Source organism: Penicillium crustosum, assembly GCF_028827405.1.
Source record: "Penicillium crustosum strain IBT 35664 chromosome Unknown utg000001l_segment0_segment0, whole genome shotgun sequence".
Classification (NCBI taxonomy): Eukaryota; Fungi; Ascomycota; class Eurotiomycetes; order Eurotiales; family Aspergillaceae; genus Penicillium; species Penicillium crustosum.
Window position 1 is genome coordinate 1,841,757 of NW_026623122.1, and position 23,622 is coordinate 1,865,378.

The window sequence follows — 23,622 nt, forward strand, 5'->3', positions numbered from 1 at the left end:
CGAATCAGCACTTCCTATTGTTTTTACAGTTTGATAGTAAATTTGAATGTCCCAATTTAGATCCAAAAATATAGCCTAGTATCGTAGATTCGTCTCTCCCCGTCTGGGGTGATTATCGATCGTGAATCTCAAACACCGGCGCCAATTGGCAATACCACAACAGCACGTTCGCTCACTCTCGTTCTTCTCTTTCCTTTTCTCCCCCGCCGAGTCATTCAAACTCGACCTGTCCAATCACTCCCTACGCTCCCTTTCTTTTTTTTCTCTCCTTCTTTTTTTTAGTTAGCTGTCCTTTTGTTTTCCCTTTGTTATTTTGTCCTTCCTTTATTCAACCCACTGAGGCCGATTCCAAAGGTCCTGCAGATCCCGAGCACTTTGTTGTGGTTAGTTGCATCTCTACGCGCGTGTCTGCCCAGGTGGCCAATCTGACTGGGAGCTCACTGATTCGTCCAAAGGTCCTCGGTGTTTGTTATTTTTAATAGTGTGGGCTTTCCCCCTCTTCCTTTCCACCATCTTTCAACGGTGTGCCGTTCCACGCCTATCGCATCAACATCAATATTAGCGTGTGGTAATCTCGAAAACCCTCCAACAACCTCTAGTCGCTGGTCGGCTCGGCAAATATCTCACGGAAGTCATCTTGCGACAACAGTTTTGACCGAGTGCGGTGATTCGGATAATGCCCGCGGCCTAGAATTAGAACAAAGATCAACTCACAAGTCCCCGATATCTCAACGGCAACTGTGTCCTCGTCATCAAGGGGATTCAGATGCCGTTTGAGGCCCCCGATTTCCAAATAATGACCGCATCCAACGCCGAGGCCACCGGGTCATTTGCGTCCATGGAAGACCCGTTCATTGCGAATTCCGGAAGGCCAGCTGTCCCTCGCGACTCCAATCGCTTTGATACACAGCTATATAGCCTGAATGCGTCTTCACCAGCACAGGCCAAACGGGCGCTCGAAGCCCACTTGGCAGAGACGGAGCGTCGACTGGAGGAGGCTTCAAGGTTGGGAACGGCCCTTATCGATCAGCAGCGGCAGCTCTCAGAGCAGTTAAAGGAGGTCGAACAGGAGCAGAATGAGGGAGAGATGGGCCCGGAACTGCGACGCAAACTTGCAGATTTGGAGAAGGAGTACAATGAGATCGGCCGTGAGTCGGCACGTGCATTTTTGGCACCCAAACGCCTTGCCGGAGGCCAGGAGGATGCCCAGTTTGGGACGCCATCTTTCGATCAAAAGGTACCGCCTGGCTCTTACATCTGACTCTGGTCTGATTTCTAGCCAAACTAACATCGAGTTCTGATAGTCACCCCTAAGCCCCGCTTTGTTTGCCAGTCAAGCCACAAATTCCCCTAGCAAAGTCAGCGTTCCCTCTCGCAAGCAGCGCAACCAACCATCAAACCGTGTCCACGATATCGAATTTGCGACTGAGATCTCGACCTCACTTTTGGCCCAGGTCCGCCAACTGCAGGGTCTTCTCGCAGAACGGGATGAGACACTCAAGTTTGTTAATCTGGAAAAATCTCGACTTGAATTGGAGGCAGAGGGATATGCACAAAGAATCCGGGCACTCGATGACAGTGAGCAACGTTACAAGGACGAGAACTGGGCGCTGGAAACTCAAGCGCACGAGTTAATGGCAGCTGCGAGGGATGCTGCGGAACGTGAACAACGGCTCAACAGCACGATCACCCTGTCAAATGCGGAAAAAAGCGCCATGGAACGAGAGCTGGAGGAGCAAAAGCAAGCCAATGCGAGGTTACTTGAGGATCACGCCCTTACGCAGAAGGCCAATGATGCGGAAATCCACTTATTGAGGCGGAATTTGACTTCTGGTGATGCGGAAAAGTCCGCGCTCCAAAAGAAACTGATGGAAATGACGTCTCAAAATCAAGAACTGGCCAAAGCAGTTGCCATGAGGCTCCGTGACCATGAAAACCAGAGCTCGAAGGATATTTCATATGATGACGAGGGCGACGAGCCCGAGAATATAACACCTGAAAGCTCTCCGCCACCATCCCCCAACAAGTTCACTCCTCGACATGGCCATCTTGAATCGGAAACCTTGAAGAGCTCGCTCGGCCATGCTCATCGCATGATCCAGAACCTTAAGAGCACAATTCACCGCGAGAAGACCGAAAAAATCGAACTCAAGCGCATGTTACAAGATGCCCGGGATGAAGTTGAACAACGCCGCCGTGAGAGCACTGTGCCAAACGGAGCCAGTAAACGCCAGAAGACAAAGACGGACTCGTCCCGAAAGCCTCCCCGCCCAGATCTTTTGGGCGCAGGCCGCAAAGAGAAATCGTTTGTTGAGCTTCAAGACACCGATTGGGAAGATAATGCCGGCCAAATCAGTCCTACCCAAATCCACACCAGGGACATGTCTGTTAGAGGCCGCCCTCGCTCGGTCTCTCCCGATGGACCTAGCGACGTCTACCAGACAGCTACCGAGGCGGAAGATGGATTTGAAACAGCGAACGAACGGGCCACCGCAACTGAGAGCGAAGCATTCCAGACTGGCGTTGAAAGTATGGCAGATGACAGCAGTGATTCGGCAGATCTTACCGAGACGGAAACCAACGTACAGACAACCCCTCGCCGCCGAGTGCCTTCTTCCCTGGTGATGGCCAAGGCTCGCGATCGCACCTCATATAATAGCACTGCCTCCGCATCTTCCGATGAGGAAGAATATGATAGAGCGTTCGGCTCTCCGAGCCAAATGAACATCTCCCGACCCCGTGTTAAGTCCAAACGCAGCATCTCCAGACGCATTCGCCCATCTGGAGAGGCCACATTCGCATCGAGCAGTCGACCTTCGAGTTCACGCGAATCTGCAGCACCAAGCTTTGCGCCAGTGCCAGCAGCTCAAGAGGGCCAGAGCCTCTTTGCAGAACTTGCAGAGTTCGACAGCGCCGAGGACGATGAAGTAACTTCCCAGGCTTCGACACCTCGCATGGAGGCTGCGTCGGGCTCACGGAGACCCTCGGATGCAATGTTGGATGCACCCCCCAAGGCCGCAATGGTCGATTCTGGTGTTATGACTGAGCCTTGGGAACCCACGCCTTCTATCAGTACTGGCATTATTGCTGGAGCTGCCGGTCTTGCTGCAGGAGCTGTTCTGCCGCATGCTCTCGCTGCGCCTCAGGAAACCCAATCAGACCGGGAGATCGTCGAGGAAACGAAGGAAACTCCTGACTTACCGGATATGGGTATGGCGGACGTTGCTTCCCAAGAAACTACGCCCTCTGCGCCTAAGCGACCTGATCTTAGTGTCTCATACATCACTGGAGGCACCACTGCACCTGTGAAGCATGAGCTGCCCCCGCCGGAAGTGCCGGAAATGACGATATCTTCAATTTCATCACAAACCACTAATCCCATTCTACCTACGGTTCTCATACCTGAACCAATCATCAAGCATGTCGATGTTATTAAATACGTGGAACGCGAGCCGGAGGTGCCCGAGCTGGCCTTCTCCTCCATCACGACTCAATCAACTTCCCCTGCACAGGCAACAGTTGCTGTGCCGGAGCCTATCGTCAAGTACGTCGACGTGATCAAGCACGTTGAACGCGAGCCCGAAGTGCCAGAGTTGAGCTTCTCGTCTGTCGCTGCTCAGTCGACAGTACCTGTTCAGGCAATTCAGGCAACTGTTCCTGAGCCAGAACCCGTCATCAAATACGTCGACGTAATTAAACACATCGAGCGCGAGCGTGAGATCCCCGAGTTGACATTCTCTTCCATCAATAATCAATCAACTGTCCCTGTGCAGGCAACTCTTGCTGTGCCAGAGCCTATCGTCAAGTACGTCGACGTGATCAAACACGTCGAACGTGAGGTTGAGGTGCCCGAATTGACCTTTTCTTCCATCACCACTCAAACCACAGAGCCAGTCGAAGCAACTGTTCCTGAGCCGCAACCGCCTGTCATTCAATACATTGATGTCATTAAGCACGTTGAACGTGAGCGTGAAGTGCCAGAGTCAAGTTTCTCTTCTATCACCACGCAGTCCACTGCGCCTGTGCACGCAACTCTTGCTAAACCGGTGCCGATCATCGAATACGTTGACGTTATCAAGCACGTTGAGCGTGAGCGCGAGGTGCCTGAGTTGACGTTCTCTTCCATCAGCAACCATTCCACTGCCCCTGTACAGGCAACCATAGCCAAAGCAGAGCCTGTGATCGAATACGTTGATGTTATCAAACACGTCGAGCGTGAGGTTGAGGTACCCGAATTGACTTTGTCTTCGATCACCACTCAAGCCACTACGCCCGTCAAAGCGACGGTTCCTGAACCGGAACCACCTGTGATCCAATACGTTGATGTTATCAAGCACGTTGAGCGTGAGCGTGAGGTGCCCGAATTGACTTTCTCTCCGATCACAACTCAAACCACGAAACCAATCAAAGCAATTGTTCCCGAACCGGAACCACCTGTCATTCAATACGTCGATGTGATCAAACACGTTGAGCGTGAACGTGAGGTACCGAATTTGACGATCTCTACCCTCGATCCAGCATACACGGAGCCTGTTATTCCAAAGCCCCGCCTTGTGCCCACGCCGCCATTGTCATTCTCCTCTGTGCGCTCCGTGGAGACTCATCCAGCGAAGTCCATGCCATTTGTCGTCCCTACGGTGTCAGATTTATCTACCCAAACCGAGTCGACTGAGTCAAAGGCCGTAGGGGCCGCTGTAATTGTCCACGAAGATCAGCCTACTGACGCTACTCGTAGCCGTACCAGTACAGCTAATAGTGATCAGCTCGTTGGCACTGGACTTGCCTTGAACGATATCTCTGGCAATGCCCTTGCTCGCTCTGCTAGACAGCAATCTAGTTCAGTGAGCATGGACCAAGGATCCCAGACTATTTTATCTTCCAAGCAGATAGATCAAATTCTTATGGATCGTGTGTCTGCACGCCCGCTATCTTCTGACAGCCAGGTGACTGACAACTCACGCGAGATTGCCTCAGTTACTACAACTTCTGCATCCCCTTACGTGACACCCAAGGCTCCGATACGACCTCGCCTCTCACAAATTCAGTCTGCCAAGTCGACAACGCCAAATTCCCGCCGGCCTCCCAGTGCCGCCAGTCAAGCATCTGGTGCCAGTCACCCCCCGCTGCCTGTCGATCACCGGGAAGCCATCCTGGCAGCCGAGAAGAGGCCCACCGACTTGGCTCCGCCATCTCCTACCTCTGTCATGGGGCCTCCTTTGGCGCCTGCCTCCGCCTATCGCATGAACTCCCAGCGCCCCCTTACGCCAAGCGAACATGCTGCGCGGGCTAGCTCTTCAAGAACTGGTTCATCTCAGGCCAGAATGAGGAGGGGAAGTCAAAGCCAGATGTCTCGACGATCCTCAGTGTCGTCTTTCGCCTCTGAGCTTGAGGAGCGTTTCAATATGGCCCCTCACGCTGGCCCCATGCCTGGCGGCTATGGACCTAATACGGATCCCCGCATGATCCAGGCGATTACCCAAACCATGATTGGTGAATTCCTTTGGAAGTACACTCGAAAGACCGGCTCATCGGACATGTCCACAACACGGCACAGACGATACTTCTGGGTCCACCCATACACCCGTACTCTGTACTGGAGTACGCAGGATCCACAAACTGCTGGAAAGAGTGAGCTCCATACCAAGAGTGTGCCTATTGAAGCTGTTCGGGTGGTTGCCGACGACAACCCGTATCCTCCCGGTCTTCACTGCAGGAGCTTGGAAGTTGTCAGTCCTGGCCGACGAGTTCGGTTTACGGCTACGACAAGCCAGAGGCACGAGACATGGTTTAACGCGTTGTCTTACCTTCTTTTAAGGGAGACCAACGACAACTGCGAAGATAATAACAGCGTAACCCTCGACGATATCAACGAGTTCAACCCCCCTAGCTTCCGGTCTAGTTCTCGTCAGACAGCACGAATGTCGTTCTCTTCTTACAATAGCCGCACCGCTCGCCAAATATCCAAGCAACAACGACGAGCGGCTTCGGCGATGTCCATGCGATCTTCTGGGACTCTCGGTGGGCGTGCATCACCGGCGCTCAGTTCACCTGTGCCAAACTCGACGTTGCAAGTTCCCGATGAGCGCCAACGTTCTTCGTCGAGACTTAGTACCATCTCTAGTTCGATTCGGGGATCCATCGCAAGCCTGAAGGGACGGCACGGTCAATCTCCTAGTCTCCACAGCGAAAGTCTTCATGGCCAAGAAAGTGCCGACGACCTGAGACATGTGGTCGAAACCCAGGATCAAGACCGACTCGAGAATGTCCGCGCTTGTTGCGACGGAAAACACGATGTTGGCTCTCTTTCTCGCACCAGTCGGTACAGTCCGAGGGTCAACCGCATCCACTCACCCCACCATCACTGAACATCGTCCTATGCAATTGGCGTTTGTTCGTAGGGTTTGTGGGCAGGCCCTCAACCCAGACTCGAGTCACTTATAAAGATAATGACGACGAGTCTCTTTTTCTTCTGTCTCTTGTCCAACCAGCAACCCTTCTAATAGTGTTTCCGACTTTAACTTCTTTCACGCCAACGTGGAATACCTCATACCTCAAAACCGAGACGTCAACTGAATTATGTACTCTTTGGTGATTCTGGATTCTTGGGCTTCGAAACTCTCTGAATAGTTTCATCCCAACTTCCTTCGCCTTCTCTTCACCTACGATCTTTTTCTTTCTTTTCTTCCTACAGATCTCAACTCTCCTATTGTCTCTGTCTGTCCTTCGTTCAATCATTACGTCCTGCTGGAACGTGTCTCCCAATCTGAGTCTGCTCTTTTCCTATATTCTCATTTATGTTGATAATTCCTGTGACCACTACATGCCGTCGTCTTTGTACTGATAGGCTCCGCTCTTTCTTCCGGTGTGACCATTTTTTGAGTATTTGTGCAATTTGCACCAGACCAGGATGCTAGATATTAGTCTATGTTCAATTTTGTTGGGTTGTGCCTGGTTACTTTCGATTTCGTAAGGCGTGCTGATCATTAGACGATACAATAATCCATTGGAATAACCATGCCATTGATATTCGTTTATTGGTGATCTCCAGATCACAGATGTGACTCTGATTTCAAACGCCGAAATCCCCGCAAAAAGCCTCTGGGTCACGTGATCGTTATGCGCGCCCTAACTTTATAAACCTCCTCTTGTATTCTCCCCTCTTAGCATTCATTAGAGTTGGTAAAATCAGATTCCGAACTTCTCTGACCATCATGTCGACTGAAACACCCCCACCGTTTATCGGGCGAATGCTCGCAATGTTCGAGCCAGCACATATCATGACTTGGGCGATGTCACGTAAGTACAGACGCCGAACAAACACCGAGTTGCTTTTGATCTCAATAAATCGCACTCAACGCTAATGGATGTACTTTTGACCTTTGTTCTCTTTGTATTTGCGTTTTTCAATATACTATATCAATCTGCCCATGCTGTATCCATTTTTCATATCATCTTTTGTCTTTCGAGGGGACTCTCCCTGTACTCTGTCTGGTATATCGTTGCATATGATATATTACTGCACATTCCTCATATCAGCACCAATTTCTCATCTTCGACCTATAAAGTAGCCCATTACTAACTCAAACATCACAGACTATATCCGAGTATGTGCCGAAGCAGTCTTCAAAAATGGCCAGCTCTTTGCCCCAATTACCCAGACAGGTAGACTCCGTGATGAAGCATTCGGAAGATTCTGGATCGAGTTCACTTGTGAGTCTCAGCCACCCTATATACCATCAACAAACCCAGACCGGAGCCTCTACTCTTAGCAATTTCTGCAAGATCAACGAGGGGGGCGAGAAACAATTCCCTATAATCAATATAAAACAATATAAATGAGAACACAAATCCTAACCAAACCAACACAGCACCTCGCCAAATGTCCTCTGACCCAAACAACAAAGAAATCCCGGAGCCAGTCGGCTCCTCGGCTCTAATCCCTCCAATCCTCCGCACAGCCTCAGGAATAGTCCTCGACATTGGACCAGGCACAGGTACACAGATGCCACTACTCACCTCACCAGCCATAACAGCCCTATACGGTGCCGAGCCATGCAAAAGCCTCCACCCCACGATCCGCGAAAAAGCGCTCGCAGAGAACATCTCATCCAAGTACCATATCCTGCCTACAGGCGTAGCAGCCGACGAACTGATCCCCGCATTGCGGGCGACGGGCACGGGCGTCGTGGATGCGTATGATACCGACCCGCGCGCGGGAATCTTCGACACCATCCTGTGCGTGCGGGTGCTGTGCTCTGTTCCCGAGGTGGAGCGTACGGTGGGTGAGTTGTATGGGATGCTTAAGCCTGGTGGGCGGTTGCTTGTTACCGAGCATATTGTTAACCCGTGGCGGCGGGCAAAGGGGTCGATCGTTGGGCGGGTTGTGCAAGGTATCTATCAGATCTTTGGGTGGAGTTGGTTTCTTGGGGATTGTTGTTTGGACAGGGATACCGAGACGGTTTTGAGGGCTGTGGCTGATGTGGATGGAGGATGGGAAAGGGTTGAGTTGGAGAGGAATTTTGAGTGGTCTGCTATGCCTTATCTTTCTGGTGTTTTGGTTAAGAAGGGGGTTTAAATTCGTTCATTTTCGAGATGAGCTAGGTACAGATATATTTGCATTATTGTTAAATGGGTATCTTTGTTTCTATCATATTTTCACTCATGTCATTGAGGTCGTCAGGGATGATTGTGGGGGAGAGAGACGGGGAAGCCTGCAGATACGAATGCATGGGGTTCCACGACAGGAATTGCAGGCAGTATGTTCGCAAAGTGTGCACTTGTGAATGGAATTCGAATAATGATGCGGCTCTCGCAGGAATACCACAGAAAGCTGCTCACTGCCTTGGCTTCGAGAGCAGCACGTCGAAGAGGGTAGTTTCGGTGATCTGGGGGTTGCCTCTCACGGGGCGTTAGACCTTGTTGGGTACCAGAGCCTGGAAGATGCTTGTCCTTGGTGTTATTGGATTGGTTTGCACTCTCCCTGTTGTTACTTAGAGCCTCAGGCATGTGTTTCAGACCAAATCCCAATATTTCAATTACTTGGTTTTGCTCGTCCAGCAGGCCAGAAGTCAAACAAATCTAATGCCTCGGATGTCCAAGGGCCTTGCTCTCTGGGCTCATTTTCTTTGTTGGTCGCGTGGAATGATTCTCCTGCCCGGCCTTGGCGGGCAGTCAATGCAGTTGGGTCCGATATCGATTTGCGCAAGGGTGAATCAAGAGATCTTTTCCCAGTTAGCCTTTTGATCGCGGAGGACGATTTGAATCCTGATCCGTCTATCATCTCGTCAAAGATAAACTGTGTAGACGTTGAGGGCATAAACTCTTCGTTTGATCTTGAGAAATCATCTGGACCGTCGGCTAGTCTATACAGGAATCAATATCACAATCTTGGCTAATGGGTGGGCACATACTAACTGTTGCTCCGGGATATTTGTGGTGGGTTCACCGGTTGCACTAGTAGGCGGTGTATCTGCGGTCGCTGGTGATGGAGTTCGTGAAGTGCTGGGCAATAGAGCACTGTACATCAGTTTCCTGCGTGGCTTTCCGGTTCCCATGCGTAGAGCTGTCGTAGGTGCTCCAGGGCGCAGTGCCGAGGATAGACGCGATGGAGGTGGCATCTTCGTTGAAGATGAGATATTGACTGAGGGTGGGACGTTGTTTGAGGGTGAAACGTTGGCTGGAGGTGGAACGTTGGTACAGGTTTGATTGTTCGTAGATTCGATAGGTTTCTCATAATTGCTCACTACGCGTACTGGCGGCTGTGGTGTAGGTATTGTAGCAGACGACTGTTTGGGTGCAATTGGGAGAGAGCTTCTTGAAACCGTTGGCGGGTCAGGCCTCTGTGCTGGGATAGGACGTGAAATAGCTCTCGACTGGTTTTCGCAGTTCATTGACGTTTGCTCCACACGCAAGTTTCCTTGTGGTTCGGATATTTCTGCTTCTGCGTGTAAAGTGGGAAGAGGACGCTTCGATGAAGGACTGAGGGGTCTTGGTGGTTGGACACCCTTAATTGTATGGACCACCTCCTCTGGTGGTAGTAGACTGGAGGTTGGTTCAGATCTAGTTGGAACCGAGACCCTTGAGAATGAAGGATGGTTGAGTCTTTGTGGCCGAGTTTGCTTTGACGGAACTGTCAACCTCTGATCACGATCTGCCGAGAGCACATCGGCCGTAAAATCACCCCGGGCCCTGGGTGGTTCTTTTACCATTTGGCTTGACCTTGCCTTCGCGGGGAGTCCCTGGTTTGAATCGCTTGAATGCGTCAAATCAATGACTTGACTGTGAGCCCGCGAGCCTCTCTCGGTGTTTCGATTCACCACCGAAGATGTCTTCTGTCGCTTCGGTGGGCGCTCAGGTTCCTGAATGCTAGTAACTGCTGGTTGCGGAGGATTTCTTGACTCATATGGAGACACCAAATGCCCAATTGGAGTTCTTTTAATGCCCAGCAAATCGTTGAGAGAGCGAAATGACTGGGAGGAAGCGGAGGAACGAAGAGGTGCGGAGGCTGAGGCGGTTGGTGTATAGGTTGAGGCGCGGGGAACTTGAGACACAGGGTCTTTATTTTGCGGCGAACCTTGGCTAGATATCTTTTTTTCGTAAAGGGTCGTGATGTCCGTCTCAGTTGTCCCCATGTTCTCGGTGACCTCAATCAGTATTCCTTTGTCCAGCTCCATTTCATCGCCATCTTGGACTTCATCGGAGGATCTCCAGTGGTGGTCACCTATAAAATTACCCTGGTCATCGTAGACCATGACACGTTTGTTGAACTTATGATATCGTAGGTAGCCATCGTGCCATCGTTTGGATTTGCGGCGTAGGTCGTGAGTGTATAGGCAGCGAAACTTCACCACTGAGGCAGTGACCTGCGGGGAGGTCGGGGGAAGACGCGTGGAAGATGACGGCGTAGACATCATGGTAGCATTGTTGAAGACCTGATTTGATCATGGCTACATTGGATGTCACGAAATGTAGTTTTGGTCGCGTTGGTCTCGTGTTGAAAGTGGAAACGCGATAAGCTGATAAGCAAGAGCTAAGTTTGTCGGAGCATGACGAAATACAGACCAATCCGACAAAGTTTGTCGGAGCATGACGACCGGCATACCGGGGGATTTATTAATCCTACACATTTTTGTAATTAATGTTATGTAATCATGGCTCCATATAAATTGTACCAAGAGCCGATACAGAAATACAGAGAGTTGAATACCACTGATTGGACCCCTACATTTACAATACAGACCAATCCGACAGTTATGAGCCCGGTTCGCATCGAAGAAAGCATTACTATTTGAGATATAGTATCTAGTACACTACTAGAAGCCTGCTTTCTACCCCTTGAAACCTCCTAGCTACCCCTGAATTAGCAATTGTGAAGCTATTCCCAGCTACCCCTGAATCCAGCAATGGAGGCAGCATCAATTCTCTCCGCCATGAAGGGCGAAAAACTGAAGGACTCGCCGCAGTGGCTCACTTGGTTTGCAAAAGTGCAGCTATATGCCATGCAAAAGAACGTATGGGACCTTTGCAACCCAGATCCCCCGACGACAACCGAATCCCAAGCAATAAGATCTATACCTCTCCAAGAACCGGTGGAACCGGAATACCCAGAGGACGGCGATGACAAGGATCGAAGGATTTGGCGAGATCGAATGGACGTGTATAAAATGAAGTACACGAAGTGGGAGAAGCAAGCAAAAGGACTAAGTGATGTCAACGAGTACATCCTTACCTACCTCGACCCAATGCATCACCTTGCTCTGATCACATATCGTACTCCGTATGAGAGGCTTGTATACCTAAAGACTAGATTTGCTCGGTCAACGGCGTACGAAGAAGAAATCCGTATGAATTGGAAGGTCTTTGCCATGCAGAAACCAACCGGTGATATTGAGCAGTGGCTTCAAAAGTGGAATTCACTAAGAGAGCAAGCTATTAGCCTCGGCATTAGCGATGCAGATTCCAATCGAGACTTCCTACATGCAGTTAAAGAGGTACTGCCAATCTGGTGGCAAGGAAAATACCAAGAGATTGTTATGGATAAGAAGAAATATGACACTCGAGATCTTCTTGAATCATTCCGTGCAATGAATCGGGAGATAGGCGTCAAAACTGTGACCTCAACTAATGCTCCAAAAAGTGCTTTTTCAACCTGGCAAGGTCATCGAGAAGCAAAGCCGGAAGCGAAGCAAGAGAAGCTTCCATTCGAGAAGAGAAAATGTCCATGTGGCAATGGTCATCCACACCACAAGGTGGCCAACTGCTGGCTCATGAATGAAGCTATACGCCCAGAAGGATATACCCTAGACGAAGGGAAGCTAGAGAGAGCTAGAAAGAAGCTAGCAAATGATCCAGGGTGGAAGCAATGGGTCGACAAAGCTGTCAATGAAGCTAAATCAAAGCATCATGAATCTGCAAACCACGTTAGCTTCGCCACCACCTACCAGAGTAAGCAACAGGGCAGGCCTCAGAGCAGGCCTCAGAGCAAGCCTCAGGGCAAGCCCCAGGGCAAGCACCAAGGCAAGCTACTAAGTGAAGCTATACAGATTGGCAAGCATGCACTCTCAGCTGCAAAGACTGGCGAGCTCTCTCTCCGCAATCGATGGATTCTTGACACTGGGTCCAGTTCACATGTATGCAATAACAGAGCACTGTTTATTGATTTTACGCCGGAAGTCATAGATTTGACAACTGGTGACAGTACTACGCAGGTGCTAGGGAGAGGCAAAGTTCGACTAGTCGGCAAGCATCCACAGAAAGGGAGAATGGAAATCACATTGAGTGACGCTCTCTACTCGCCTAGCTTCCATACAAATCTAGTATCGTACGCGATGCTAAAGAAGAAGGGGGGCACCTGGTGTCAACGTACAAACTGCATCCGAGATCCAAAGGATTTACCTGTAGTCAATGTGCATCTATGGGATCAATTTAACCTATGGATTTTTGACGAACCAAACGAGGCCCCACCACCACAACAAGCATATGCCACACAGAGATCCTCAGTAAAGCCGCAGGAATCAAAGGCATCGGCTGACATCTGGCATCGGCGACTTGCTCACATTGAGCCCCGCGCCGTAGCTAAGCTTGCTACTATGGTAGACGGTATAGTCCTCCAGAAAGCAGAGAAAGAAGAAGCTTCATTATGCCATACATGTCGTATTGGGAGAGCACCAAAGCAGATCTCTCGCCGGCCAGTGGGACGTACTTTTGGACCATTTGGAAGAATCCACTTTGATCTAATACAACTGCCGCCAGCATACAATCGACATCGATGGATATCTCACTTCTATATAGAAGGGCCGAGATTCCACTGGATCATGACACATGAGCTAAAGCCTGAATGCCAGATAGCGATCAACCAGTTTGTACAGCTAGCAAGGAATCAGTGGAACCTTCCGATCAAGGCATTTCACTATGACAATGAAGCCGCAGCAGGCAAAACAGCGGAGCACAGTTTGACAAGCGATGGTATCTTGATATATCATACTCCACCCGGCCACTCAGAGATGAATGGGTATGCCGAGAGATCTGGCGGGATGATCATTACCCGTATGCGTATGCTCTCTCTTGAAGGCAAGCTTCCGAAAGACCTATGGCCTGAATTCGCAAGCGCTGCAGTGTGGTTATTGAACCGTACCCCTACATACATTGCTTCTGAGAACAAGTGGTTAATACCATGGGAAGAAGTAAGAAGAGAATTTGCTCCAACAGCCCCGAAGATCAATCTAGCAAATGTTAGATTATATGGAAGTTTGGCGTACTGCCGCATTGAGAGGCAGATCCAGTCAGATAAGATGAATCCAAGAGCAGAGGTCGGCTTCCTAGTCGGATACTTGGCATCTAATATCTACAAAATCTGGTTTCCACACAGTGGGAAAGTGAGGTATATACGAGATGCAGTCATTGATGAAGCACGTAAATACTCGCCGGACTATGAGAAATCTCAGCCTATTCCACTACCATTAGTGAGAGAGCCAGAAGAGATTACGCCCGACGAAGTGGCGCAAATCATCAACCATCAGATCGCTAGCCAGGAAGCAACTAGTACGCCGGAAAGTGAGCATCAAAACCGACAAGATGAAACCGACGATGCTCTACCAGATGCTCTTCCAGATGCTCTACCAGATGCTCTTCTAGATGCTCTTCCAGATGCTCTACCAGATACTCTACCAGATACTTCACAAGATATTCAGCTAAGTGAGGTTGACTACCGAGAGATCACCCCACTTCAGGGGGTGAGCAGGCAGGCATTAATGCCTACCCCAATAAGCCTACCACCTATACTTCTGACCTCGGTCAGAAAAGAAGCCGGTGAGATCCAGGACATACAGAAGGATCAAGATCCATCACCATTAACCCCACCAAATGAAGAAACTGGCTTACAGCAAGGGGTGGAAACTGGCCCTGATCAGGGGGTGGATACGCATGATCTAGATGATCAACTGCTCAGTGAAGATCAGGCCCATGAAGAAGCCTATGAAGAAGCCAATGAAGAAGCCAATGGAGAACCTAATGAAGAACCCAATAGAGAGGTGGAAAATGAGCTAGAAAGACAGCTCCAGGCAGAACTGCTAGCACCAAGCAGAGAGATCTCCAGCAATATAGATGCCAGCAACATACTAAGTGGACGTCGAATACGCAAAGCAAAACAAGATGACGATTTTGCATATGCAACCACTATAGTACAGGGTATTGACGAAGAAGAGCCACCGGCTCTACTACATGCATTTGCAGCTGGTCTATACGCCGAGAAACCAAACGCTCGCCGCCATCGAGATGATCTCCCACCACCACCCAAGTACTGGAAGGATGTCATAAATCATCCTTTTCAGCAAGGTTTTCTCGCAGCAATGAAGAAAGAGATCCACTCTCTATCTGAAAAAGAGACATTCGAAGTCATTGAAAAGCCAAAGGATCGAGGGATACAAATCCTTCCCTTACTATGGGTTTTTGCATACAAATTCGACCAGGACGGTTACCTTTTGAAATTGAAGGCTCGAATCTGTGTTCGTGGGGATCTTGAGACGATTACCTATGAAGAAAAGAGAGCTGCTACGCTAGCAGCAAGAACAGCAAGAATGATCTTTGCACTAGTCGCTGCCTTTGACCTAGACCTCCGTCAGCGAGATGCTGTCACTGCATTTCTGAATAGCAAGCTAAGCCAAGAGAAACCGACGTATACGCAGATGCCAGAAGGGTTCCAGTCCCTAGGTAAATGCTGGAAGCTTCGTCGAGCATTGTACGGCTTACGGATCTCGCCACGTCTTTGGCAACAAGAAGCAGCTAGTGTACTCCGAAAACTAGGTCTGCAACAAGCACCAGAAGACCCTTGTGTCTTCGTCGGAGAAGGGCTAATAGTCTTCTTCTATGTGGATGATATCTTAATTGCTAGCCATGCAAATGCTAAGGCAAGAGCCATGCAATTGGAGCGAGATCTAGAAGCCCACTGGGAGCTGACAGATCATGGAGAAGCATCATGGTTTCTCAATATCCGAATCATTCGCGATAGGAAGCAGAAGAAGCTCTGGCTATGTCAAGATAGCTATATGACAAGCATTGCTACCCGCTACAATTTGACAGATCGACCACCTGTCTATACGCCACTACCAGTTGACGAATTGACGCCTTACCAAGGCGTAGCCACCCCGAAGGAGATCCTTCTCTATCAAAAGAAGGTTGGATCCGCAGGCTATGCCACCACTATCACTAGGCCAGATGCTGCAAAGGCCACCGCTCGACTAGCTCAGTTCTTGACGAATCCAGGGCCCCAGCACCACCAAGCAGCTGACCGGGTCATCAGTTACCTATATACTACCCGGAACCTAGCTATTGAATATAGTGCAGACGCAGTAAGCACTGGAATCGATTCCATACAGTTCGCAAGCGATGCTTCATACGGAGATCACCCAGATCGAAAGAGCTCTGCAGGCTACATCTGTCAAGCTTATGGTGGACCAGTTGACTGGAAAGCGAGCAAGCAACCCACCGTGACAACGTCAACCACTGAAGCAGAGCTGCTAGGCCTATCAGAGACAGGGAAGCAACTTCAATGGTGGCGTCGACTACTAAAAAGCCTCGGTTTTGAACCCTCCCACAATATGACGATCGACTGCGACAACGAGAGAACGATCAGCCTACTTACTAGTGAGGACACTGCCTTCGAAACGAAGCTTCGGCATGTCGATATTCATCATCATTGGCTTCGGCAAGAGGTTAGAGAAGGACGCATAATGGTGCGATGGGTGCCGACGGCGAGCATGGTCGCAGATGGACTCACAAAGATGCTATCTCGCCAGAAGCATGAGAGCTTCCTAAGGATGCTCAGGATGGTGGACATAGGCTATCTAATGGCCTAGTCAATTAAACCATGGAGATCAATATGCCGATCTAACAAGTCCAGCAATCCCATACTGGGATAGCTGAGGGGGTGTGTCGGAGCATGACGACCGGCATACCGGGGGATTTATTAATCCTACACATTTTTGTAATTAATGTTATGTAATCATGGCTCCATATAAATTGTACCAAGAGCCGATACAGAAATACAGAGAGTTGAATACCACTGATTGGACCCCTACATTTACAATACAGACCAATCCGACAAAGTTCGTATGCCTCAGGCATCAATATTGGGAAATAGGTGTACAAAGACATCCATTTGACAAGGTATTTATAAATAATACCATCTCATGTCCTCATTGATAGGACTGGGAGCAAGTTCTCCCAAGAGCAAGCTCAGACATAAAAACAAATCAGACTAAAAGACACCAAACAAGACACCAAAAAAGACACGTCGAGAATACATTTGGAAGGATATTAGAGATGCGGGTGAGAGGTTAGTCGAGTGATTATGTCTTAGTTGTTATACTTGGATATATCGATATCTTCTCTATATTGGGACATCTGAATTAGCACTCTGATTGCTCGTTTCGATTGAACGTCCGCTGACACCCGGTCAGTCTCACCAATATTGCAGTCTCTGCGGGGTAGTTTTTCATTTTCACACCTCCCCTCGCAAAGTCAACACCTATACCAATACTCAACAAGAGTACCAACTCGACCAATCCAGCAAAATAATCCAAGTACTACGATCCCCATGGGTACTCCCGTCACTGCTCCGTTCGGCCAATGGAAGAGCCCGATCAGCTCTACTTTGCTTGGCGCTGACGGTGTTCAGTTTGAATCCATCGCAGTATGTTCAATGAATATCAAGACCGCTTATATTGAAATGTTTTAATGATCTCTTCAGGCATCCAATGAGAAGGTTTATGTCATTGAGGGTCGGCCCAAAGAGCAGGGACGAGGCTGCATTGTCGAATACTCTGGTAGTGAAGGGCGCGATATCCTACCGGCCAAGTACATACTCAAAATCCAGTCATGTATGAACCAAGATCTAATGCGAAGTTACTAGATATGACGCTCGCACCAAAGTTCATGAATATGGCGGCGCGTCCATGATAGCTTTCAATGGACATGTCGTCTTTTCTGATCGGGAGACACAGGATCTGCATAAACTTGATCCCTCCACAGGTCATGTTGAGCAGATCACCAAGACAAGCACTGCTCTCCGCTATGCGTGCACCTCCGCTGTAGGCTCTTTGTCGGATGGTCAGGCAGATTCGGGATGGATCTTGGCGATCGAAGAGGACCACTCTAAGCCCTTGCCGTCGGAAGTTCGGAACCGACTCGTCGCGGTAAACGTGGAATCTAAAGAAGTAGTCAACGTCGCCTCCGGCGACGACTTCTACAGCGCTGCCCAGTTCTCCCCTGATGGCAGCAGAATATGCTGGATGCAGTGGTCTCATCCAGACATGCCTTGGACAGGAGCCCGCCTGTATGTGGCTAAATGGGACAATGGTCAGGTCACAGACGTTAACCACGTGTCTGGCGTGCCAAAGAAAGAGAGTGTTAGCCAGCCACGATGGGGCTTTGATAATACCTTGTACTTCACGAGCGATTGTTCGGGGTATTGGCAGCTCTATCGGTCTCACGTCGACACTTTAGAATGCCAACGGATCGCCCTGCATGGCCTGGAAAAAGTCGAATTTTCGCAGCCCGACTGGCGTCTAGGAAAGTACGTTTGATTTCGACTCGAGGCAACTGTTAAATCGATGGCTAACCTATATCTTCCTTTGCTAGCTGCACATACGTGTGCTTGACTCCAACTTCAATGATTGCGTCGTACACAAAGAATGCTCGATGGAGCTTCATACTGATAGATTTGTCGAACGACTCCTGGCAAGACATGAATCTACCAGTGACAGACACAATTATTTTGGCAGATAATCCCCTTTCAAGCACAAAAGTAGCCCTTCTCGGATCCAGTGAAACAAGCTTCAGCACCGTTTATACATTGGACATCGCCGACACCGTCAAGCTCAATACACTCAAGGTAGCTTCCGAGCTCCCTATGCCAAGTTCTCTTGTTTCCAAGCCAGAGCATATCTCTTTTCCAAGAGTTCACGGTACGAGCTTGGAAGGAGTGGCGCATGCCATCTTCTACCCACCTCAAAACCCGGATTATCAGCCACCATCTGGAGCGCTGCCACCTTTGATCGTCTGTGTCCATGGTGGACCAACGGCCCAAACCGGAACCGGCCTGAGTATCACGGACCAATACTGGACTTCTCGAGGTTATGCTGTTGTTTGGGTAAACTATGGAGGCAGCTCCGGATATGGCAGAGCGTATCGAGATGATTTGAATGGGCAATGGGGTAAGAATTCCACCCCTCTCATATTAGATTAATTCCCTCCCAATGCTAACCGAATATCTTTAGGTATCCTTGATACAGCAGATGCTGCTAGCTGTGTGTCATACCTAGCATCCACTGGCCGGATTGACCAAAACGGAGTCGGTGTTCGCGGCCAAAGTGCAGGTGGATACATCGTACTTCAAGCTCTTTGCGACTACCCCAATCTCTTCGCCGGTGGTAACTCTCTGTACGGCATAGGCAATGTCAAGGCTCTCTGTGAGGATACTCATAAATTCGAGAGCCATTACGCATTCGCCTTGCTGTTTGATCCTAGTGCGAATGAAGCTGAGAAAACCCGCATTTTCCGCGAACGCAGCCCCTGTCTCAAGGCAGATAAAATCACTGCGCCACTGTTGTTGCTTCAAGGAGACGAGGATTTGGTCGTTCCTATGAACCAGGCAGAGGAAATGGTCGAAATGATGACAAAGGCTGGTCGTCATTCTAAGTTAGTGGTTTTCCACGGAGAAGGACATGGATTCCGGCAGGCGGAGAGTCGGATAACGGCTGTGGAAGAGGAGGAGAAATGGTGGAAGAAGAGTTTGTTGAAGATTGATACAGCGGATGTTTGAGACTATGACGACAATGCGGCTTGCGGGAAATGAGTCGCTTCATAGTTAAGGCTAAGGTTTATGGAATATGTAATAACTTCAATGTTGGTAAGAATCGGACACTCTTCACTCCTTACGCTTGCTATAGATGCCACCAATAATACTTGAAATTTGGCAGCTATATCGTCAGAATCAACCTCGAATAATTGAGAGATAGTCTGGGCTGTCTAACCTGAAAGGCAAGTCAGCAACAAGCAAGTTAAGAACCAATTAGAATTAATTAGGTGACCGCTCTCCAGAATATTCCGATTTCCACTCTCACCCCTCGCATAATATTTCCATCATCCATATTATGGGTCATTTTCCTAACGTGTTGGGTGGAATGGTTTTCTTTACCACTAGACCATAACCAAAAACGAGCTACATATTTTCCAACCCTACAATCGAGCTCGACTGGATCCACCTTGTAAGCCAAATAATCCCAATTTTGAAAAATATGGATCGTAGTTTGTTCTATACTTTTACACAACATAAGTCGTTCGCTCAGGATAGGGTGAATGGTGTTCTATAGATAGCCGGTACAAATGATCGAGGCGCTAAACCTAAACGGGTGGGAGTGAGGGCGCTATACCCGGAATAGAAGGGGGCTGTTTCAGCGTCCACTGTTGCCTTACATCCTACATATTGAATTACAACATATGATTGAAGACAAATCAATATCTAAGATGAAACTTTTAACGAGCAACGTTGCCTTACAATGTAAACATGGATCACGTGAGATCAGATAGAGTTCTGATATCAGCAGGTTAAGTTCATTCATTCATGGGTTCATCAATATCAATCTCAATGTTTACATTGTATTTCAACCTCTTGCATCGTAATTTCAATGACTCGAACACAAGCTAATCGCCCTTTTAAAATTGTATGCGTACTATCTTTGTCATAGGGGCCCATGTACTCCGTATTGATGTATGAGATAGATAAGATGACCATTACCCCTGATTCAATAACCATGGATGATATACGTAGAGTGGAGAATGGACTCTGGGCGTTGATAAACACACCTCTTTCCCGAAATGTCAACGACTCTGGAGGGGGAGGGGGCCGTGGGGCGAGAGAGCCGCATGAAAGGCTGAAACACTTTGGGGCCAAGTTATGTGTCATGAGGGGACGTTGAGCCCCCTTCCAAGTTTCTTTCCTTCTCCATCACTTTACATTTGAATTCTGGAATTGAATACTATTGACTTGAATTAGAGTTGATTCTTGTTTCATACACTGTGTCCGTGTGGCGATACTTTTGTTATCAATTCCCTCTCACCGTTCCGTGTTCCCCTCGAGCTTCTGACAGCTCCCCCATCGCCTAACATGCAGAACATGTCAAGGCGCTTTGGTCGCATGACGACAAAGTCGTCTGCAGATGACAGCCAAATTGCTGTGCTTCTAAAAGATTTTGACGATGCAGATATGCTCTTGGGCAAGGTAGACAATGTTACCCCGATGACGCGCGTTCTGTCCGATTTCCTGATACGTGTTATTTTATCAGATCGTGGAATCTACCCAAGCCTGGCGTGATGCTTGGGTCTCTATCGCAACTTACCAGAGTCGCCTTGTCGATGAATTCGACGGCCTCTACGGTCCTATCATTGGCTCCTCGGAAACCCCGTCCAACCACAAAGCCGTTGATACAGACCCCGGCAGATTAGCCCGGACCAACAGACTGCGGAAGGAATATGACGAGCTACGCACCGATCTCATCGATGAACTCGGCGCTGTTGATACTCGCATGTCAGGGCCGGCTGCACAAGCGAAGGAATCCCTTGCGCCGATGAAAAAGACGATCAAAAAACGAAATAACAAGAAGGTACACAATAAAGAATGAGAGCTGTTGTTGGGTTACTTGTGGCTAACGTCCCAATCTTTAGACCGACTTTGAAATATCCCAAGGACGAGTTGATAGCCTCATGAAAAAGCCGAAGCGCACCGATCGCGAAAATGTGAGCCTCGCTAAAGCGGAAATCGAGCTCGCCAATAACAAAGAGGTACAAATATTAAGTCCCAATACCAATCATAGAACAAGAAATACTAATTGCGATCCAGGCTTACCAAGCTGCCGACCATGATCTACGACAGCGACTCCCAACATTAATCGCTCTCATATTCTCCCTGACGCCATTCATCCTTGAAGCACAGGTTGAGATCCAAAACCGCATGCTTGCGCACTATTACACAGTGCTTCACACTTACTGCGAAGAAGAAGGATTCCCTTCTCCGCCACCAGCCATGGAACAAGTCATCCAGGACTGGGAGTTTGCCTTCAAGCCTGTGCAAACCGAAATAGAAACCTTTGGTTCGCTAACCCAAGGAAAGGCCATGCGACGAGCTGCAGCCGATCAGGAGAATAAGAAACGCCCTTCAATTGGGAATCGCATTCACAGCACAGCCTCATCGAGCTCACTCTCAGCTTCTTTCCGCCGGGGATCACAAACACCCGGGTCGTCGAGCCAGACACCCTGTGTACCAGAATATCCTCCGTCTCCGCCCTTGTCAACAATTAGCCATAAAAGCAGCGCGATTCCTGTCGGAAACACCGCAGGATCGAAGCCTCTCTCGACGGGCGGCGACTACTTTGACCCCCCTCGTCCTACACTCTTGCCGACCCCACAAGCCACTCCCGTTCCATCAGGTGTGGTGAGATCCCCCGCCGGCCCGAACATAGACGTTTTCCAGGCCAAGGTATCACCCATGGCTGCTGCCATAGGGAAAAAGAAGCCCCCGCCACCACCGCCGGCAGCTTCCCGCCCGGTGTTTGTCACGGCGCTGTATGATTTTGATGGCCAGGGAAATGGCGATCTGAGTTTCCGGGAAGGGGACCGCATTCGCGTCATGCGGAAGACCAATAGCACGGACGATTGGTGGGAGGGTGAGTTGAGAGGACAGAAGGGACCTTTCCCTGCCAACTATGTTGAGTAACGGGACGGCATTGGAAGCTCCGGAGCGGCCTCGGCCTATTGAAAATGCATTAAAATGATCCATCGGGGTTTCTTTGGCGGATCAAACCCTACCCTGGTATTCAAGTACACGATTAATGAACTCCTTAAACCTGTTGGTATGCTGCTTTGTAGTTATGGCTACCTCTCCCTTTAATATTTGTTCTCTTCCCTTTTTGCCAAGGAAGATGGAAAACGATGTGAAATCGAAATTCCATTTTGCACATACTCTTAATTGTCATAATTTAATCATTCTCATTTACGCACAAACTGCTTGATTTTTGTCGAGTCTCACACATGGCTGCATCTGGTGACAAAACTACTAAGAAGATACCACCGTAACGATCAAGTTGCGATTTCCATAGTTTGATATTGAAATGATCAAGATAATATCCAAGTCCAATTTGAACATGGAGACTTTGTTCTTTGGCTCTTTACTCTCGAATCCTCAACGGTAGAAGGCTTTGGGGCTTTGTTGATTATAAGTTATATTTAGATATCGGGTGTTAGAGTACCTATCGAAAAGATCGGTAAAAGGCATTGTAACAACCTCCAAGGGTGTAAAAGACGTTTCTCTCAACTAGGTCAAAGACGGCCTCTCAATAGAACTGTTCATTGTCTTACTGCTTCGTATTTAAATACCTAGCCTTGGAATTCCCCGTCTACTCATAGCCATTAGAGAGTAACGCGTTTCCCTGTCACAGGTTCATAAAAAAAATAGCAAACCTCAAACTCCCCCAATAGCTGAACATATTTAGATCAAACCTATAGCATCCCTCGAGACCATGGATCCAGCACTCCGAGAAGCCTTGAAGCACACCCGTACTATCTTCCTCTCAGACGGCCAGCCTCACTATGAAAACCTCGGCACCCTGCCCGAGATGTGGTGGGTATCGGTGAAGCTTTTCGTTGAGGACCGCCTTTTAGCTGATGAGGAGTTGATGGATCTTGTGGCTGACCGTTGCCGCGCTGGAGACTGCACGGTCACCCACTATGATGCCTTGCACCACCAACAGGAGCTTTATATCTCGTTCCCGGTTATAAACTGCGATCAGGACCTTACCCAGTGCGGCTGGGCTCTTATGGTTGTTGGACTTGCTGAGCACTACCGGATGGAGATTGCCACCGGACGCCTTTCAGTTGATCGGGATTATGTTTTTGGACCTAGGGCCTAGGACATGACAACAACATGTATTGGTGCTGGTTCCGAGTTAAGTCTTGTTTAGTAGTCCTTATTATATTATATTATATTGGGTTGAGTTTTGTTTTCTACAATATCACAAGTTTCGGTAATTCTCTCATGAGAGGTAATGCATATCGCAGTCTTTCTTCCATGCC

At 49.0% G+C, this 23,622-nt stretch overlaps 8 protein-coding genes across 8 annotated transcripts; 6 read left to right on the plus strand and 2 right to left on the minus strand.

The window, feature by feature from the left end:
* Positions 1 to 796: 796 nt before the first annotated feature.
* Positions 797 to 6,365, plus strand: N7487_000702 (putative nuclear migration protein (ApsA); the record flags this gene model as incomplete). The annotated part of the gene is made up of 2 exons (XM_056868450.1): positions 797 to 1,237; positions 1,305 to 6,365. 2 exons carry the CDS (start codon positions 797 to 799, stop codon positions 6,363 to 6,365), a joined length of 5,502 nt encoding a protein of 1,833 aa, XP_056733234.1.
* Positions 6,366 to 7,097: 732 nt separating this feature from the next.
* N7487_000703 (class I SAM-dependent methyltransferase) lies at positions 7,098 to 8,575 on the plus strand (the record flags this gene model as incomplete). The annotated part of the gene is made up of 3 exons (XM_056868451.1): positions 7,098 to 7,296; positions 7,594 to 7,710; positions 7,869 to 8,575. Coding segments are annotated over 3 exons (1,023 nt in total), but the record flags the coding sequence as incomplete, so codon positions are not given.
* Positions 8,576 to 8,676: 101 nt separating this feature from the next.
* On the minus strand, positions 8,677 to 9,006 carry N7487_000704 (uncharacterized protein; the record flags this gene model as incomplete). Its single annotated transcript, XM_056868452.1, has 1 exon — positions 8,677 to 9,006. The coding sequence occupies one exon, from the start codon at positions 9,004 to 9,006 to the stop codon at positions 8,677 to 8,679; it is 330 nt and encodes a 109-aa protein (XP_056733236.1).
* A 25-nt stretch (positions 9,007 to 9,031) lies between these two features.
* N7487_000705 (DNA helicase ZGRF1-like domain-containing protein) lies at positions 9,032 to 10,913 on the minus strand (the record flags this gene model as incomplete). Its single annotated transcript, XM_056868453.1, has 2 exons — positions 9,032 to 9,362; positions 9,415 to 10,913. The coding sequence occupies 2 exons, from the start codon at positions 10,911 to 10,913 to the stop codon at positions 9,032 to 9,034; spliced, it is 1,830 nt and encodes a 609-aa protein (XP_056733237.1).
* A 489-nt stretch (positions 10,914 to 11,402) lies between these two features.
* Positions 11,403 to 16,352, plus strand: N7487_000706 (uncharacterized protein; the record flags this gene model as incomplete). Its single annotated transcript, XM_056868454.1, has 2 exons — positions 11,403 to 13,197; positions 13,252 to 16,352. 2 exons carry the CDS (start codon positions 11,403 to 11,405, stop codon positions 16,350 to 16,352), a joined length of 4,896 nt encoding a protein of 1,631 aa, XP_056733238.1.
* Positions 16,353 to 16,818: 466 nt separating this feature from the next.
* On the plus strand, positions 16,819 to 19,318 carry N7487_000707 (S9 family peptidase; the record flags this gene model as incomplete). Its single annotated transcript, XM_056868455.1, has 6 exons — positions 16,819 to 16,824; positions 16,973 to 17,188; positions 17,246 to 17,352; positions 17,408 to 18,070; positions 18,136 to 18,710; positions 18,774 to 19,318. The coding sequence occupies 6 exons, from the start codon at positions 16,819 to 16,821 to the stop codon at positions 19,316 to 19,318; spliced, it is 2,112 nt and encodes a 703-aa protein (XP_056733239.1).
* Positions 19,319 to 20,662: 1,344 nt separating this feature from the next.
* N7487_000708 (BAR and SH3 domain-containing protein) lies at positions 20,663 to 22,267 on the plus strand (the record flags this gene model as incomplete). Its single annotated transcript, XM_056868456.1, has 4 exons — positions 20,663 to 20,776; positions 20,841 to 21,158; positions 21,220 to 21,336; positions 21,395 to 22,267. The coding sequence occupies 4 exons, from the start codon at positions 20,663 to 20,665 to the stop codon at positions 22,265 to 22,267; spliced, it is 1,422 nt and encodes a 473-aa protein (XP_056733240.1).
* An 802-nt stretch (positions 22,268 to 23,069) lies between these two features.
* N7487_000709 (uncharacterized protein) lies at positions 23,070 to 23,459 on the plus strand (the record flags this gene model as incomplete). The annotated part of the gene is made up of 1 exon (XM_056868457.1): positions 23,070 to 23,459. One exon carries the CDS (start codon positions 23,070 to 23,072, stop codon positions 23,457 to 23,459), a length of 390 nt encoding a protein of 129 aa, XP_056733241.1.
* Between the last annotated feature and the right edge of the window lie 163 nt (positions 23,460 to 23,622).